Source organism: Eutrema salsugineum, unplaced genomic scaffold, assembly GCF_000478725.1.
Source record: "Eutrema salsugineum unplaced genomic scaffold, Eutsalg1_0 scaffold_2, whole genome shotgun sequence".
Lineage (NCBI taxonomy): Eukaryota > Viridiplantae > Streptophyta > Magnoliopsida > Brassicales > Brassicaceae > Eutrema > Eutrema salsugineum.
The window spans coordinates 12,007,465-12,024,880 of NW_006256829.1; the positions used below are offsets into that span (position 1 = coordinate 12,007,465).

At 36.0% G+C, this 17,416-nt stretch overlaps 5 protein-coding genes across 7 annotated transcripts; all 5 read right to left on the reverse strand.

The window, feature by feature from the left end:
* Positions 1-17: 17 nt before the first annotated feature.
* Positions 18-3,208, reverse strand: LOC18017050 (spermine synthase). Of its 2 annotated transcripts, none has more exons than XM_024156008.1 (11): positions 3,004-3,208; positions 2,173-2,393; positions 2,041-2,085; positions 1,833-1,909; positions 1,581-1,703; positions 1,205-1,309; positions 1,037-1,109; positions 881-952; positions 574-766; positions 361-490; positions 18-282 (listed from the first exon to the last, which is right to left on the reverse strand). In XM_024156008.1, exons 2-11 carry the CDS (start codon positions 2,360-2,362, stop codon positions 214-216), a joined length of 1,077 nt encoding a protein of 358 aa, XP_024011776.1. In that variant the 5' UTR covers positions 2,363-2,393; positions 3,004-3,208; the 3' UTR covers positions 18-213. The 2 variants fall into 2 exon arrangements, with proteins under 2 accessions (XP_024011776.1, XP_006401743.1); XM_006401680.2 differs by having other exon boundaries at positions 2,173-2,400.
* A 994-nt stretch (positions 3,209-4,202) lies between these two features.
* On the reverse strand, positions 4,203-7,454 carry LOC18017051 (putative RING-H2 finger protein ATL21B). 2 transcript variants are annotated; one of them, XM_024156951.1, is made up of 3 exons: positions 6,727-7,454; positions 4,751-5,176; positions 4,203-4,320 (listed from the first exon to the last, which is right to left on the reverse strand). In XM_024156951.1, exons 1-3 carry the CDS (start codon positions 7,427-7,429, stop codon positions 4,316-4,318), a joined length of 1,134 nt encoding a protein of 377 aa, XP_024012719.1. In that variant the 5' UTR covers positions 7,430-7,454; the 3' UTR covers positions 4,203-4,315. The 2 variants fall into 2 exon arrangements, with proteins under 2 accessions (XP_024012719.1, XP_006401744.1); XM_006401681.2 differs by lacking the exon at positions 4,203-4,320 and having other exon boundaries at positions 4,659-5,176.
* Positions 7,455-8,023: 569 nt separating this feature from the next.
* Positions 8,024-11,591, reverse strand: LOC18017052 (dehydrogenase/reductase SDR family member FEY). The gene is made up of 7 exons (XM_006401682.2): positions 11,354-11,591; positions 11,108-11,234; positions 10,049-10,154; positions 8,928-9,064; positions 8,725-8,826; positions 8,533-8,625; positions 8,024-8,362 (listed from the first exon to the last, which is right to left on the reverse strand). The coding sequence occupies exons 1-7, from the start codon at positions 11,560-11,562 to the stop codon at positions 8,024-8,026; spliced, it is 1,113 nt and encodes a 370-aa protein (XP_006401745.1). The 5' UTR covers positions 11,563-11,591.
* A 496-nt stretch (positions 11,592-12,087) lies between these two features.
* Positions 12,088-14,791, reverse strand: LOC18017053 (dehydrogenase/reductase SDR family member FEY). The gene is made up of 7 exons (XM_006401683.2): positions 14,381-14,791; positions 14,142-14,262; positions 13,797-13,914; positions 13,379-13,515; positions 12,989-13,090; positions 12,794-12,886; positions 12,088-12,705 (listed from the first exon to the last, which is right to left on the reverse strand). Exons 1-7 carry the CDS (start codon positions 14,596-14,598, stop codon positions 12,370-12,372), a joined length of 1,125 nt encoding a protein of 374 aa, XP_006401746.1. The 5' UTR covers positions 14,599-14,791; the 3' UTR covers positions 12,088-12,369.
* Positions 14,792-14,797: 6 nt separating this feature from the next.
* Positions 14,798-17,322, reverse strand: LOC18017054 (nephrocystin-3). Its single transcript, XM_006401684.2, has 9 exons — positions 17,208-17,322; positions 16,947-17,135; positions 16,617-16,866; positions 16,369-16,519; positions 16,061-16,283; positions 15,895-15,986; positions 15,661-15,796; positions 15,236-15,567; positions 14,798-15,083 (listed from the first exon to the last, which is right to left on the reverse strand). The coding sequence occupies exons 1-9, from the start codon at positions 17,255-17,257 to the stop codon at positions 14,833-14,835; spliced, it is 1,674 nt and encodes a 557-aa protein (XP_006401747.1). The 5' UTR covers positions 17,258-17,322; the 3' UTR covers positions 14,798-14,832.
* Positions 17,323-17,416: the final 94 nt, after the last annotated feature.

Below are 17,416 nucleotides of genomic sequence, written 5' to 3' on the forward strand. Positions count from 1 at the left end.
TATATGTATATGAATGATTTTTCTTATTAAAGAACAACAATTCATGAAAAGCCAAGCTGTTTGTAGAGCCAGCCAAATATATAAATAGAAGTCTTTAATATAAAGGAGTGAGCTTAGAGATACAAGCCTCCTATGATTTAATTATTATCCTCTTTTAAGAGTTCTACAGAGTTTCATATAAAATAAAGTAAAACCGGTAAGCCAAACAGAAAGTCAAGAAGCCATAAGTGAAGCCACTTCTCTCCGCAGGAATGTGGGCAAAGCGAAAGCTGCTCTGTGCATCTGTTTTAGAAGAAAAAGACAGATTAAGATCTTGTCTACAGTACTCAGTGGGGAAGTCACAGTTGTGTTAAAACTTACTTCCGAGTTATAAAACTTCATTTCTCGTTTATGGGTCATGGCACCGTCTAGTTTCTCGATAGGGTTGATAGGGTTCTTGAAATCAACAGCAGGTCCCTCGGTGGAGCACAAGACAAAACCAATCACGCCGCTACAATAAAGATTTTTTTGTTCACTTCACATATTCTTTCCAGTGAGACCATGGGAATGTGATTAGGAGAAAACTACAGTTACCTTGGATATGTTGGGACGCTGCTCCACGCATATTGAACGTTTTTGAATGTTTGACGGCAAATGGAGATCATGTCTTCAATAAGATGAGTATGGAGCCACATACTTTCTGCCATGTTACAAAGAATTCCTCCAGGCTTCAATGCTCTAGCTAACGTTTCAAAGAAAGGCTTCTCAACAAGCGCTTGAGCAGGACCTATTGTGATTATATAGAGTGAAAAACGTGAGTTTTGTATCTGAACCAAGTCATGATTCAGAATCTAAGGTAAAACACATCAACTACTACTCAGATATCCAAAGAGAATCATACCAACAGGATCTGAAGAATCGACAATAATGGCATCATACTTCCCTTCAGGGGATTTACGAAGGAACTCAACAGCTGCCAAAAGAAAGTGATATCAACACAAGGCAAATTTTCAGATAGTTTTTTTTAAACTGGATAAAAGTAAGGATGTTAACTTACCATCACCAATGTGAAGTTGAACACGAGGATCCTGGAATCCAACTGCTAACTCGGGGAAGAACCTCTTAGACACCTACAAAACCAAAGGAATCCCATTGACTGAGTTAAGAGCATAACCTAAAAACTGCTCAAACTAATGATAGGCACAACAAGACCATATATACTTACATCTATGACCATCTTGTCTATCTCACAAATGTCAATAACCTCAACTGAGCTGTGGCGAGAAATTTCCCTGAGAACACCACCATCACCTCCACCAACAACCAGTACCTGCAAATATTTATGCAGCCAAAGTCCAGCCTTACAAAAAGGTAACAAAAATGTATATGCTTGACACGCCGTAATCCAAGTTGATGTGAATCAATGTTTCAATGTATTTGAATGATCAACATTGGCGAAAAAAGCCATCTCATGAGATGAAATAGCAACACGTGATCTAAAACAGGCCATCATCACAAACTGTATGTACTTTTACTTCGATTGCAAGAGGCCACAAGATATTTGCAACCAGAGAGTCTAAACTTTCAAGGTGAGAAATTACATTTTTAGGTGAAGGTGTAGAGCATAGAGGCAGGTGGGCTATCATCTCCTGATATGCAAATTCATCTTTTTCAGTCAGCTGTACAATACCATCTAGAACAAGCACTTTCCCGTAGGTAGCTGACTGCAAAAACAAGAACAAAATTGAGGTTATCCTAAAGCAGAAACATTACAAACTACACAAATCAGTACACTTAGAAGCTGACAGATTCAGAAGATGATAAGAAAAGTCTAACGGAAAGTTATTTCAAACCTCAAACACTAAGACTTCCTGATAATCTGACTTGTCTTTGAACAGAACTTTCTCAACTTTCAGTGAATGTGCTTCACCTACAATCAACACATAAAACAGCAAAGCTGCATAAGTCACATGTACAAGCACTACTTAACGTAAAAAGCTTATCATATAAAACAAGCAGAAAAACAAGCAGCAAAAACAAGCCTATTAAGGGGTAACCTACCTGGCCACATAGGGTTATTGAAGTACACTGCTTTGCCTCTTTTCCCTACATCCCGTAAGAACAGAAACCAAAATAAGAGATATGAGAAAAATAGAGAAGCTTGACAAGAAAAGAAAAGTAAGGTAATATCACCAGAGCGAGGGTGAGGTTCCGAGAACCAGCCAGAAACAACAGTGGAGTGGCACTTAGCATCCTCCTCTGGTAAGCATGCCATGGCCTTGAGGCAACAAGAAGGTACAGTCTTCTCTAAACCATTCCCATTACTCGCCTTCCCATCCATAGTCTTCTGGCATGCCAAACCTTTTACGCCGTCTCCCTCCATAGACAATCCTTTTCTTCCCCAGCTCCAGCCTCTGTATACTACACAAACAAAAACAATCACACAAGAGAACAAAAGAACAAAAGAGAGTTAAAAGGTTTACCCTAGAACCAGATTAAGAAGGGGATGAAGGAAGAACAGATTTAGCATTAATTAACGAATCTTACAAACTGGAAAGTTGAACACTTTTTTCAGAAAACGATGGGTACGAATATTGAAAGTATATAACTTTAGGAAGATTCATCTACTCAAAAAAAAAAGAGGAAAATTTCGTATTGCACCACCAAATAGCTTGTATTTTGTAAAACATCTAGCAAAAAATTTGATCTTTTTAATCTGGCAAGAGATTTGATTGATTAACAAAGTGAATGAGAAAAGAGGATCGAAGAAAATCCACATAACAAATTAGATATAAAAAAAAGGAAAATAGGGTTTCCAAAAAACCCAGGATCGTCACAAAACCCAAACTTTTCAGGCAGCATCGAAGCAACAAGAAAACAAAAATCAGACAGAACAAAAAAGCCCAACAATCAAGTTTCATCCACATCGGAACAATCAAAAACCTCCGAGATCATGCAAGGAAGCAAAATCAAATGCCAACAAAACAGATTAACGGAGAGAAAGAGAGAGAGAGAGAATGAGACCTCGTGGTTAACGGCGGAGAAGAGAGAGACAGAGGGACGAATCGGAAGCTAAACGTGATCTGAAGAAGAAACAGTGAGCGGGAAAGATTTAAGTAATTGAAAAAAGAAAAGGAGGAAGAGAGAATTTGTTCTCTGTGTTTCGAATTTGGTCTCTTTCTCTCCTTTTTTTTTATCTTTCGGTGTTGCGTTTCCTCACTTCTCAGGCTCTCTCTCTCTCCGCTTTTTAAAGGTCTATTTGTTACTTTTTCTAATTTTCTTTTCTTTTATTCCCGTGGATGTAATATTTTTTCATATTATATATAAAAAAAAGGAATGGAGTACTATTTTTTTCCAACACGTATTGATGTATTATGTTGAATTTAGCACAGATGATGATGACACTACTACATTAAACTCTAGAATCCAAGATTGGTCATGATATATGTTTGATCTGTTGGTGAATACTGAATAGTGAGTAAATCTGATGGTGTTAACTGTTTAGAATAAGGAGCATAGATATGGCTATAGTTTTGATCTTATATTGTTGATAACCATGAGATAATCATATACTAAAAATTTGTTACTTTTTATCAATATGAATAAGAATTTGTTTATTTATCTCTAAACTCTTGTATAAATCATACAAACAAAGGTTATAGAGCAATAAATATGAAAAATAAACTGAAACAGTAATGGCCAAAAAAAGGCTATCATATCCAACTTACATAATTACTAAAACCAAGTGTTTTGACAACTTTTTATGGGAGTTTAAAACAACCCATAGAATAGAATATACATGCATCAAAATAGCCATTTCTCATAAAAGTTCACGTTAAACTATGTTAATTTCACCACTAATATTTTCTTAACACAATACTTAAAAAAAATATGTGGTTCCCGAGTAATTACATTCCAATCCGCAACCAATATTATAAGAATAGGATTTAGACTTTCTTTTTGGTCAATGCATTTTATTATCTTTCATTTTGTTTAGTGTGATATTGCTCTCTTTGTCAATTTCTAAAAGTCTCACTGTTATTATTCTTTGCCAATTGAAAATGTGCAACCAATAGGAACTGGTGGATGAAAAGTCATTATCATATACATAAAGATGTGAGACACGCGTCGTTAATTGAATTATATTCTATCTCTACAAATGTTTGGCAATTTTCATAAACATCAAACGACATAATAACAAGAGACAAAAAAATTTAAACAAAACTGAAAGAGGTCCCACGGGCACGGAGAATGAGTGAGAAAATGTCGGTGTCTTTAGTAATTGGACACATTTTCATCGTTCGAGAATCTTCACCTTTCGACTCCGTCCTGATCTTCAAACTAGTCGACATAAAATACCACATCAATCTCGACAAACATAAGAAAAACATCAAATCCAATTTTACTTAGACAAAAAAAAAATCAAACTTTTAAATTGCAAGTTCTCCTGAATGAATTTTCACTATAATGTATTGGTGGACCATCCTACAGTAGCTGAAAATTATATATAAAAAAAGAACTATTCCACTTCAAGGGAATAATGCTCTTTCACTTCAAATTACATTTTTTGTTTTAAGAATATGTAATTTTGCTCTCATTTTGATTTTGAGTCTGATGGTGACTCATGGTCATGGACCCAAAAAAATAATAATGTAAAAAGCGGCCTCTCGACCAAAAAAAACTTCAATATCTTAATATATATGATTATAAACTAACTACAAATGTTGCCAAAAAGAAACACGAGCCACTAACTAAGAATTTAAGTTCTCACTTGGAAGAATCTGCTCAGGAGAGTTCCGACACACCGGACAAGTGCCGTTTAATTTCAGCCACTCGTCGATACAATTGGCGTGAAAACAGTGTTGGCACGATGGTATTGTCCTAAGCGTCTCCTTTGGCTCGTACTCCGAGAGACATATAGGACACGTGACATCGTCTGTTTTGGGCAGCCTTTTACTCTCTCCCAATACTATTTTTGGGTACGAATCTATAGTCGGCCCATCTAAACCCATTATTGAAATACCAGACTGGTGAAAATGAGCTCGAGTGTTGTTGATTTCTGGGTGTGGGACGAGACGGTGTCGTTTGATGCAGCCGTTGATTTTGCTGTACACAAAACAGAAAAGACCGAAGAGGATTAAAGTTCCTGGGATTCCTGCACCGATTGCTATTGCGTAACGAGCTCTTCTCGGGATAGCTGAAAAAAAAAAAAGTTGATTAGAAAATATTGTAAGAAATAGAATTTTAGGCTTTTGATTGGTAACTTGTATAATGGCACGCAATTTTGCAAGTATTTTATCAATTAATAAAAAGATTATAAAATTAAAAAAATTATTTTTGCTTAAAAAATACAAAAAAAAAATTACTAAAACGGAAAACGAGTTTTAAGTATATTATTTTATTCCGCAAAAATTATTGTCATTCCGCCATTCTACTCTATTTTGTTCGTTCATTTTTTTTCAAACAAATTTGGGTTCATTTATCTTATAATTGAATCCTTGCCACTAGAATAGTAAAAGACTTCAATGGTTGGCCTCAAAATCTTCTGCTTATAATGTGGTTTAAGGCAGAAGCTTTATTGATCTTATGAAAAGGCTGGGGCCGACTATTGTTGATTTTTTGTTGTGTTATCATAAAAAGAACAAAATGTAATTGGTAGAAGAGAAGACTCTTAGTAAATGGGTAACAATTGAATGAGTTGACTAAGTAGGCCAAACAAGGCAAAGTAAGGCAAAGTAAAGTGGAGAGAAGTCAACACATCGGAGCTTTCATTATTATGGCAACGACCTCGTGTCCTCGTGTCCCACTTTACTGATTATCTCCCAACTTCTCATTATTCTCAATTAATATGTCTTCCTTTTTTTTTTTTTTGAGATAGTTAATGTCTTACATGTTATTGATATAATTAAGGAAGAATTTGATAACGATCAACAAACCATTTTTTGGTTTTTGTTACTTTTAGTTTTTTTTTTTGACGAATATAGGTTATCTTATAATCATAATAAACTTCTTGTAATTTTAAATAAATTTCAAACTGTAACTGAAGATTTGTTATGATAAAGACTTGCTACTATAAAAATAATATTATGTACCATGTACAGATATACTATCCTAACAAAATGATCAGTAATAAATTCCTGAAACTTCTTCCATTATTAGTGAAAAGGTTCAAACAAAAAAGAAGCAAAAGTGCTTATGTGAAACTTACAATTCGTTATTTCTCGTTCTGACTTTTAAACGTTTTAGGGGTTTTTTTCTGTCGTCAAAAAACGTTGCCTCTACTTTTCTAATATCGTAGGTTTATGAACTTTTTCTACTAGATTTGTTTGTAGAATATAATGAATATGCATGTGTACAGTGTGCAATATATATATATATATATACGTCTATTTATTTATTTATTTACATATTGATTCATTAGTCAATATATGTCGTGTTGAATCGTCTCATGTGGTTTTCGGATTTCAACAATTAGAACGGACAAATATATTTGGTTGTATAAACTCGTCGTTCTTCCAAATTTGTTTATATTCATAATTCTATATAGACACTGACACACACAAACACATGACTCATTCAACATAAAATTTCGTCATGGTGTACGTCAAATAAAACATACTCTAATCGTCTCATTAGTTGTATGTTTGACTTCATACTATAAAGAAATTTTGAATTGTATTCTAAATTCAAAAATCAAGACCGAAGATAATTAATCAGTGTAATATTAAAAGTTAAAAGATAATTTACCTGGTTTATGAGCATCAGAGCAGATGATTTCACTAGATGAATTACTCTTAATCCCACACTTACCACCTCTAATCTCACACCGGAAACATCTCGGAACCCTCCAAGTGAGCCAGAGGTTATCACTCAATTCCGAAAACGACACGGCCTGCTCATAAAACGGCCAACGAACTGGAATCTCAACGGTTTTCATTAACCGGCATGATTGAGACGACAGGTAGTTCACCACTCTAGGCGATGCAGTCGCAAACACCGTGCTGTTCTCATCGCTCAAACAAGTTATCGGGTTTAACGGCCTCAAAGGGAGATACTCCGACGTCGGGCAGTTAAAAAACGAGAATCGACGTGAGTAAACGCCACTAAACGGCGTAGACGTGAGGTTTAGCGTTAAGATCCGTTTAGGAAGACAGTTATTAGGGTCGTTGATCCAAATCTCTTGAGCAGCGTAATCGATCATCTCCACGGTGAAGTTACCGGAAAACGGCAGCGTTATGGTGGTTCTGTTAACGCCGTTAGTATCGCACGTTAAGTCGAATTCTTTGTCGTAACCGCAAGATTGGGACTGGTGGGGTTTTAAACGGAAAGGAAAACGGATAATCGGATCTCCACGGCGACAAACGGCGTTAGTGCATGTGGCAGTGATCCTCGTCGGGATTAGGAGAGAGAAAATTAAGAGCGAGAAAGTTATTATTTTTGTGAAATCCATAATTTTTTTTTTTTGTGAATGGAGTTGGTGTGTTGGAAACTAAAGCAGTGACCAAATCCTTTTTGTAATTGAGAATGGACCCATAATGTACGTAATCATTTTTAAAAAAAAATTTTTACGACAGTGTACGTAATCATTTTGATTATATAGTATTTAATATTTTATGGTCTATTTCGTGTATTTATTGCATAAAATATGGATAGAATGTCTGAGTCATAAAAACGATTTCGATTTCGAGTATATTCATGTCGACGAAAGGAGAAAATTAATTATGGTCTTATGAGGGAAAAAACTATAAAAATACTAACCAAAAATGGAAATTTACAGAGAACTATCGTAAAATCCAATGTTTTTGGCGTTAAATAAGAATATTGAATTATAGAAATGAGAGAAATATTAAATATACTATTTTTGTTAAATCCTTTCAAAAGTCAACTCTTTCGGAACAAGTAAGAGAGACTATGACCAAATTCCAAAGACTTTCTAGTGGCCATAATAGTCAGATAATGCTACAACATTGGAATTTTTTATTAATTATAAAGTCATTAAAAAAGTTTCCACAATTTACGAAAAGTCAAACCACAGATTTATTGTTTATTGTTTATGAATGATCCCATAACGACATTGTACTTGTTCTCCTTGTATAAGCTTTTCCAATGCATCAAGAGGAAGACCAATAAGCTCTAACGTCTTTTCCCAAACTTTGTTCGATGTTTCTATGTCCTGAGCTTCTTCTGAAGAACTTGTAGGTTGACAATTTTGAGATATGAATGCGCAAACGAATTTGTTATCGGTTTTTAACTTTTCACAGTATTTTGGAATTTGAGAATCTGTCGCCGAGAAAAGTGAGCTTCTACAACCTTCTTGTGGCGAATATATGAAATATGGCAAGGCAGAGTAAAGATGTTGAATAACTCTTGGAAGATCTCTAGTCTGCAAAATTTGAGATATGTCAAAAATGTTAATATAAAATGCAAATTACAACCACACACGGAAAGTGTGTTATCATTTGTGATTTACGTTTAACGTTTTTTAATTAAGAAACCAACATATTTGCGTTTAAATATAAATATAAACACAAACAAACGAGGCTTAATACTCACAATGTTAGTATGGACAACACCAGGGGATAAACAAACGACGCTAATGCCAGTTTCCAGAGGCAGTCTCTTGGAAAGAACATTGTTAAACATAACCTGACACACGAAAAGAACATTAAATTGTAATCCGTGTAAGATTAATTATAGAAAAAATTAAAATTTAATCAACTGTTTTTTCTGTTTCTATAAAAATACCTGAGCAAGTTTGCTGCTCGAATATCCAATCAAGCTTGAAAACTTTCGTTTACCAGAAACAACATTTAGATCATTCGGATCAACAAAACCAATATAATGCATCTACAAAACGAACACGCAGGAATTTTAACCATAAGTGATAAGTTCATAGAGATATATGAAGTATGTACCTAGTATAACTTTAGATGATGTATGATACTCACAACAGAGTTGACATAAATGATTCGGCTTTGAGAAGCTCGGATAAGCGAAGGCAAAAGGAGTAGTGAAAGCAGAGCTGGAGCTAAATGGTTCACTTGCAAGTGCTCTTCATTTCCATCTTTTGAGAATTTTTGTGTCCCTTTACAAAAATCAACATGAACGCTATCCAATTTAGCTGTTTTTTCCTTCCCTTGTCAAAGTTCCCGATTGTTTTAGCATATGTATTTGTGTAAAAATGAGCTAGTGAGAGAAAAAAAAAAAGGTATATTCATTTTATTTTTCATTTAACATTTCGGTTTCGTGAGTTTGGTTCGAATTGAAAACAATCCAAATTCTCGTTTAACATTTGTGATATCATTTGCATTTGCGTTTTGCACAAGCAAATTCTTTCATTTAGTGTTCTTAAAGTTTGCATATGCGCTTCCAAAATCTAAAAAAATTGCAATTTAAAAGTGGTTTAGACGTTTAGTTTACCAAAAAAAATTCCCATTAGACCTCCCAATAACCTTGGGCCAGCTATGGTAAGCACATTGTTATTATTTTGTATCCAAAAAATATCAACCTCGACATCGAAAGTCGAAACTACTTTGACAAAACGAACAATATTTGGATGACCGTCGGTAAATAACACTATGTCCCTACCTTAGTGGCAGTATGCAGAAAACATTGCAATCCAAATGTCATTTGATTGCTAAACAAATTCGTCCAACATCACAATAGAAGAAAATTGACTAACAAACCGCTCTATGAAATTGGAGATCCTAATGAAAAATAATTCTGTGGCCCATTATTAATTGATATATTTTCTTAAAAAACTGGAATGGAATTGTACGAGGTTTTAACCTCTACCTAAACACTCATTATGTATGCCATTAACCAAACCAGCTCTTGCTTGGACGTCATATGTGTTAATATGAGCGTCAAGATGTGCAGACGACATCTAAGTCTCTAACACATATGTGTTAGAAGTTTATAATGGCCTGGCCTGGTTTATAGTTATCAACCTCTAAAGTCTAAACCGTTAACCCATTGGACTAAATGGCAACATGAAAGTAAGATTAAATACTTATAATAACAGATAGAAACATGTAATATAGGAAAAAAAAAAAAAAAACAAACGAACCTCCCATGGTAAACATGCCGGCATTGTGCAGAGGGGCTAACCGTGCGTTCCACGCATTGCTAAATCTGACGACAGAATCTAAAGAGAGAAGATCAAGTTCCATCACCTTGAGAAAAAAAGTGTATAATTGTTAACAATCTGGATGTTATGGTAACAAAAATACACTGAAGTTTATTGTCACTATTATTAATCCAATTAATTAAGAGAGTGATCCATCTTAACATTAAAGCAAAATTAAACAAAAACTAGAGAGTGATCACTAGTAGTTCTTACATTTTTTTTCCTACTTTGTTAAACGAAAATTAGAATCTTCTTACGTTATACATTAATTCTTGACTATATCTAGTTACTCCAAGCTACAAATACTATTCTTTTTACACAAATGATATATATCCTTTCTACACTTCTCACACAAATATGTTTCACAAGTATTATTCTTATACTCCCTCTGTTCAGAATTATTTGATGTTTTATGAGGTTTTTTTTGTTCAGAATTATTTGATGTTTTCACTTTTCAATGTAAAATTTAATGAATTTTTATTGTTTTTGACTTTTTATTCTACAAATTGTTTTCTTATTGGCTGAATAATATTTAAATAAATTATAGATAATTTTTTTAGTGTAGAAAAAATAAATATTAAATGTATCTTTAATCTGTGTGCAAAAACCTTAAACATCAACTAATTCTGAACAGAAGGAGTACTATTCTTTCTGTCTTCTTTTTACACATATATAATGTATATGTTTCAATACTATCCTTTTTACAATTTTCATACAAACTGTAGCAAAGCTGAATAATCTAATAAATCCCTCAAAAGCAAACTCACTCTTGATATTATGTAATATTTTAAATAATTTGATAGTTGTTACTTGTTAGCTAGATATTTTCTTATAAAAATAACTTATAAAACGAGATTGTTTTTGAATCAAAAACGACATTCATTGTGAAGCGAAGAGTGTATTTATCAAAACATGTGGTGCATCCCCACAAAGAATTTAAAAACTGCTATGATCATAATGTACTATGAAGCTGATATATAGGAATTGACCAGATTTTACCTGAATATTAAGTGGGAGTCCTTTACCACTAGCAAACCACTTGGTCTGCCATTGTTGTATCAGCTCATGGGCAACTTTTATGTTCCTTACCGCCATAACAACATGAGCACCAGCCTCTGCAAGCTGCCTGCCAATTCACGCAACAAATAATCTATTATAAGATTCACATCTTTCTCTCGCAATATTGAAAAAATGAAAAACAACATCAAAAACCCTGAAGAAATTGTTTTGCTTTTAATTTGGGACCTAGTGGTCTCAGAGCCAATGCCACTAGAGGAGCCAGTGACAATGCAGGTTAAATGGTTTAGAGAAGGAAGAGGAAATGGATTGTGTAAGTGAGAAGCCATTATTCTCTGCAAAAAAATCTCTTGCAAAACATAAGCCCATCCTTTTAACCACACTATCCACCCTAAACCATCCTTCTTCTTCTTCAACGACACCGTTTCACTACTCATCTTCTTCCTATTCTTCTCTAGGGAGTCCACAACGCAGAGGTAGAGAAAGGCAAAAAGGGATTATATAATAAATTTTATTTGCGTCAATATTTAGGAACGTGATAAGCAATTCTGATTAGTTAAAGCCTGTGACGCCTCGGACTTGGTGGTATACGCGCGTAACCCGTCCTTGCCGTTACTATAATGATTAGCTGGTCATTAGTTGGCCATTATTAGTTACTTATCATATTTATTAATTTTACTACAAGAGAGCCAGCCTCTATTATGTGTGTTTATTATCTATGGTCACGTTAGAGATTTATTAATTTGTCTGTTTTATTTTAAAAAGGAACAACATTTCTATATTCTAGTTCTCTAAGTAAATTTGTTGTTATGCAATCATGTGTATTTAATGACAGTATAATAGTTTGCGAGTTATGGCAATGTGATCAGTAAGATAGACTGTATTTGCAACTATGCATGCAGTGTAATTACTAAGATATCAAATTTCCAAACAAAAGAAGATTGTAAAGCAAAAATACAGATTTATTTATCATAATATTACATGATACATACCAAACATAGAGATACTAGTTGATTTATAATTTCTATAAAATACATGAAAGCTATTTCCCTGAGACTCATCCTTCATTTTTGGAACGTGTGTAGTGTAGTACTATAACGGAGCTTTGAGGTCAAGTTCTAGAAGCCTCTAACAAGTATAAAATGGAGAAAAGAAGAGAGAGATTTGCCCCCAAAAAACGAAGAAGAGAGATATTTGTAAAGAAGCTATCACCTTGTAATAGACTTGTGAGCAAGACAAAAGACTTATTCCTGATAAGTCCCATAACGGCATTGCACCTCTTCTCCTTCTATAAGCCTCTCCAATGCATCAAGAGGAAGACCAATCAGCTCTATCGTCTTTTCCCACACTCTGTTCGCTGTTTCTACGTTATGAGCTTCTTCTGAAGGCTTTGTTTGTTTGCAATCTTGAGATATGAATGTACAAATGGGCTTATCACCGGTTTTTAGCTTTTCACAATGCTCTGGAATCTGAGCGTCTGTCGCTGAGAAAAGTGAGCTTCTACAACCTTCTTGAGGCGAAAATATGAAATAAGGTATCAGCGCGTATTGTACTTGAACAGATCTCGGCAGGTCCCTCGCCTGCATATTCAGATGTCAAAAAGGTCAAAATGCGATATAAGTTCTGAGGAAAGAGCAAATGGAGTGACACTTGAAGTAATATACTCACAACATTTGTTAGGACAATCCCGGGGGATAAACAAGCAACGCTAATGCGAGTGTCAAGAGGTAGCTTTTTGAAAAGAACATTGCTAAACATAACCTGACCAAATGAAATTGAAGGGAAATAGAAAGTGAATCCGTTAGTTTCCGAGATCAGGAATCAAGGAAAAAAAATGTAAAAGCTATTTTTGCGTTAAGTTACCTGTGCAAGCTTGCTGCCTGAATATCCTACAAGGCTTGTATACTTTCGTCTACCAGATACCACATTCATGTCATCCGGGTCAACAAAACCGACATAGTGCATCTACCACACAAAAAAGGTAGAACCAACAACTAATGACCTTGCATGATATGGGAACAACTGCAAACGATATCTAACGTTGTCATTCGTATTCAGATTCAATTAAAGCAGAAGTGCAGCAGAATTTCACAAAGATAAGTAAATGAAGTAACCATGTTACAACTTTCGGTTTGTTTAAGTTCTGTATACCCAAAAATCCAAACTTTTCAACATCATTACTGATGCCAGAGAGATTACAAAACTATATGACAAAGTTTTGCAGCTGGCCGTTAAAGTGATGGTGATACTTACAACAGAGTTCACATTAATGATTCGGCTCGGAGAGCCTCGGTTAAGCGAGGGCAAAAGAAGTAGTGAAAGCAATGCTGGAGCTAGATGGTTCACTTGCATGTGCTGTTCATATCCGTCCTTTGAGAATTTCTGTTCCTCTGCACAAAACCAAAGTGGCAAGAAACTTAGCTGGTATTCGGTATTCCTCGACATATATGCAGCAACTATAGTAATCTGAATGTCATTCATTACAAAATACACACTTTCAGACCAGTGAAGAAAGCAAGAACAAAGAAGCTACCAGAAGAATTACTAAATATACATGCAAATTTCACCAATTGGGTCCGTCTATCATGTCCAATTTTGCAAGAACCGTAAGCTCGCTAATTAGAGCTGAGAAAGCTCAAAGCTTTACAGATAAAAATGCAACAAAACCAACCTCCCATGGCAAATATGCCGGCATTGTTAATCAGAACATGCAAAGGGGCTGACCGAGCATTCCACACATTGCTAAATCTGACGACGGAATCTAGAGAGAGAAGATCAAGTTCCATCGCCTTCAGTAAAAGAAAACATAGTGTGTATCATCATCATCATCATCAGCCATTTGGATGTTAAAACCTATCGATTCTTATCTAATTAGATCACAAGTAGTTCTAATTCCATTCTACAAAAAGGGGAGAGTGTACTGTGCACATTTATTTCTCTATTAATCTTCTGAATTGCGCATTCTTGACAAGACTTCGTCCAAAACAAACATATGTGATCATCAGATTCTTCTTACCTCGATATTAAGTGGGAGGCCTTTACCAGACCAATCTTTCTGCCATTGTTGAATCAGCTCATGAGCTGCCTTTGTATTCCTCACCGCCATTACAACATGAGCACCAGCTTCTGCAAGCTGCCTACAATTCCAAACAAAAAGTAAGATTCTCACATTCCTTCACTAACACAAATATCTTTCCAATTCCGGAGAATTTCGTCAAACGCAAAACTGGGTTTCAAAAATAGGAAGAAATTGACCTAGCGGTTTCTCGACCAATGCCGCTTGTGGAGCCAGTGACAATGCAGGTGAGGTGATTTAGCGGAGGAAGAGGAAACGGGTTCTGTAAATGAGACGACATGAATCTCTGGAAGAGAAACTCGTGGAATACGCAAGCCCATCCTCTAAACCACTCCAACCACCCTAAACCTTCCTTCTTCTTCTTCGTCCTCCTCGACGACACCGTTTCACTCCTCATCTTCTTCTTCTTCTTCCTGAGATGCAGCGAGCGAGAGAGAGAGAGAAGACAAACAGAGTGTATTTGCGTGATTAATGGTTGGATTAAGATTTTGATTATTCATTCATTTATCTAAATCTAATGGACACGTGGCCTATTGTATAATTAACAACAACCAGGTCGGGTCGGGTCGAACCAGGATCAAAGAATACGACCCGAAAGGGAGATACAAATCAATTAATTTATTCATATGTTCTACAAGCTAAGACTCTGCTTGTATCTCTCTCTAAGCAAAGCTAGCCTTCTCCTAAACTTAAATTTCTCATCTTTCATCTCCAATTTCTCCAGAAAATGCATAATCTTCTGGAGAGTAACAATGAGTTCTTCAGCTGAAGACCCAAACTCTTTCTCTTGGATCATCAATACCCTTTTCAGCAAACCCAGTACTTCTCCATCGTCTCTTCCTAATCTCGCCTGGATCGATACCAGACAGTCCAGTGCCTCACCTGCATAGGGAAGATATAAGATTTAACAAAAGCTTGAAACTTTTATCCAGAGAAGTCAGCTTTTCAATCAAGTTTAGATGACATAGACAAAACAAGATTCATAAACATTGATGATGATGATGATGTTGTGGAGAGAGGAAAGGTCTATATACCAACAGGGAGAGAGTCTTTGCCAAATGCGTCCTCACGGATTCGTAGGACCTTTAATGCTACTTGCTCGGCTTCCTCATCACGGTTTAGTTGAGAAAGAGTGACTGCAAGATTCAGCATTGGGAAGGTTATGGACTGATCCTCTGAACCAACCGACTTCTCCATGATGTCCAAACAAGTTCTCAGCAACCGCTCGGCCTCCACATAATTCTTGGAGCGTGAATAAGATGCTGCAAGGTTTATAAGATGTGTAGCCATGCTTGGATGGTTTTTCCCTCTGTATCTCTCGTTTATTAATAAGCATTCTTCTAGTAGCTCTCGTCCTTCGTTTCCCCTGTGGACAGAGCCAAATGAATGCAAAAATTCTTGGCTTAAACTGAGTTCCTCAATCACAGGAAAGAAGATCAGAGGAATAGAAAAAAATTACCTTCCAACAAAATGAAGCAGCTCAGCAAGATCTATCCTCATGTTTTCTAAGATAGCATCGTCGATGGCCATATAATTTGAATCTTTGATGATTCGTAGAGCGTTTTTGTAGAGATCTACTGCTTCATCTGCATCTCCTGAAGAGAAAACCCAAGATAGATACAAGACCATCTTCTTCAACAAAATCTTTTGATCACCACATCAAGAGAGAATGGGAAATTTAAATAAAACCAACCTTTTGTGCACTTTGCATTAGCAAGGGAACACATGGCCATACCAACTCTTCCATCTTTCACTCCGTATGTCTTCTTGTATATATTTAAAATCCTAGAAGATGGAAAAGGTGATAAACCATATGGATCACATAATTTGCGAAAATAAGCTTTGACCAAAAGCTGTACCTGGTAAAAGGAATCTCTGCCTCATCTGCTTTACCTTCTTTAAGCAAAAGTTTACCGAGTGAAAATAAAGGCACCACTAGATCCTCACTTTCAGAGCCTCTATTCCGTTCCAAGATGGTCACTGTACGCTCGTAAACGCCGATAGCTTTAGTGGCTTTTCCATACGAACCAAAACTCTTAGCCAACCCAAGTAACGGTGTGACAAGTAGAGTACTGCATTCACCTAGCAGAGAAGTAATGCTGGTTAAGCACAAATGAAGACAAGACGAACGCACATACACGAAACACGGGTTTAGGAGATCCATTACCGAATCTAATCTCTAATATACTAACAGCTCTTTGATGCGCGAGTACAGCGTTTTCAAACATCCCTAGTGCCGAGTACATACTGCCAACATGCATAAGTACTGAATCCAAAAGAGGTTCAGTGTCCTTTAACTTATCAACAATCTTGTTTATCTGCATTTGTCAACTTAATGTTTAGACACAAATAAATACCGCCACAACACAATCCAGTTAAAGAATGGTTTTTCTGATAACAGACATTTAAACTGACCATATCAAGCAATGCCGGAATAGGGTTCAAGTCTCCAAGAACCATATACCCCAATGCAATGATGTCAAGAACAGCAGCTTGTTCGATACCTTTCAAACCCGAATCCATCTCTTCTTTCACAGCAACATAATTAGCTCGAAGTAGGTCCACTGCGTCTCTTTCCTTCCCAATCTTTACCATGGATTTGACTTCATTGAACAACTCTTGCAACTCCATCTCAAACTCTTTCATCTCTTTGCTATGAGTAGACCTGCATACACAGACAAAAAAACTCATCTAAATTCTTCTTTTTAAGTTTAATCAAAAGACAGCAATCAATAAATTTCTCACCTTTGAACCTCAGAAACACCGGAAGTAGTAGCACGAGTCTTCAGCTTCGTTGAATCAAGTGGAGTTGATAAGAAATGACGGGCGGGAATTAGGTAGAGCTTAGGTTTGCGTTTCTGCTTACGGAAGCAAACACACTGCCATGTCGAATCTCTCGAGGAAAGACCCGGCTGAGTACATATTTGATTCGCCCTGAAACCCAAATTCGAAACTCAGCAACACAGAGAGACCCAATTTTTAGCTGAGAGAGAAAGAAACGTTTACCAGTTGATGAGCAAAGTGGTCGAAGGGAGGAGAGAAGTAGAAGACACCATTAGTGAGAGAGAGAGCAAGCGAGGGAGTGTGAAGCTCTGGCCACGGTTCCGCCGAGTCGCCGACCAGAGAGATAACGCCGGTGATCTATCAATATGACTGAGATGGCCCAGAATAATTTAATCTTTACAAATTAGGCCCAAAGTTTCTAAATTGTGCTA

Excerpts from the sequence above, each read along its gene's own strand:
- LOC18017050 (XM_024156008.1), bottom strand. The coding sequence starts at position 2,362 with ATGGAGGGAGACGGCGTAAAAGGTTTGGCATGCCAGAAGACTATGGAT. Across the intron at positions 1,704-1,832 it reads AGGAAGTCTTAGTGTTTGAG|TCAGCTACCTACGGGAAAGT; the intron begins GTTTGAAATAAC and ends TTGTTTTTGCAG. Across the intron at positions 767-880 it reads CGATTCTTCAGATCCTGTTG|GTCCTGCTCAAGCGCTTGTT; the intron begins GTATGATTCTCT and ends TAATCACAATAG.
- LOC18017051 (XM_006401681.2), bottom strand. The coding sequence starts at position 7,429 with ATGGATTTCACAAAAATAATAACTTTCTCGCTCTTAATTTTCTCTCTC. Across the intron at positions 5,177-6,726 it reads CTCTGATGCTCATAAACCAG|CTATCCCGAGAAGAGCTCGT; the intron begins GTAAATTATCTT and ends TTTTTTTTTCAG.
- LOC18017052 (XM_006401682.2), bottom strand. The coding sequence starts at position 11,562 with ATGAGTAGTGAAACGGTGTCGTTGAAGAAGAAGAAGGATGGTTTAGGG. Across the intron at positions 9,065-10,048 it reads CGGCATGTTTACCATGGGAG|GGACACAAAAATTCTCAAAA; the intron begins GTTCGTTTGTTT and ends ATTTTTGTAAAG. Across the intron at positions 8,827-8,927 it reads TCATTTATGTCAACTCTGTT|ATGCATTATATTGGTTTTGT; the intron begins GTGAGTATCATA and ends TTCGTTTTGTAG.
- LOC18017053 (XM_006401683.2), bottom strand. The coding sequence starts at position 14,598 with ATGAGGAGTGAAACGGTGTCGTCGAGGAGGACGAAGAAGAAGAAGGAA. Across the intron at positions 14,263-14,380 it reads ATTGGTCGAGAAACCGCTAG|GCAGCTTGCAGAAGCTGGTG; the intron begins GTCAATTTCTTC and ends TTGGAATTGTAG. Across the intron at positions 13,516-13,796 it reads CGGCATATTTGCCATGGGAG|AGGAACAGAAATTCTCAAAG; the intron begins GTTGGTTTTGTT and ends GGTTTTGTGCAG.
- LOC18017054 (XM_006401684.2), bottom strand. The coding sequence starts at position 17,257 with ATGGTGTCTTCTACTTCTCTCCTCCCTTCGACCACTTTGCTCATCAAC. Across the intron at positions 17,136-17,207 it reads ACCACTTTGCTCATCAACTG|GGCGAATCAAATATGTACTC; the intron begins GTAAACGTTTCT and ends TTTGGGTTTCAG. Across the intron at positions 16,284-16,368 it reads TATATTAGAGATTAGATTCG|GTGAATGCAGTACTCTACTT; the intron begins GTAATGGATCTC and ends CTTCTCTGCTAG.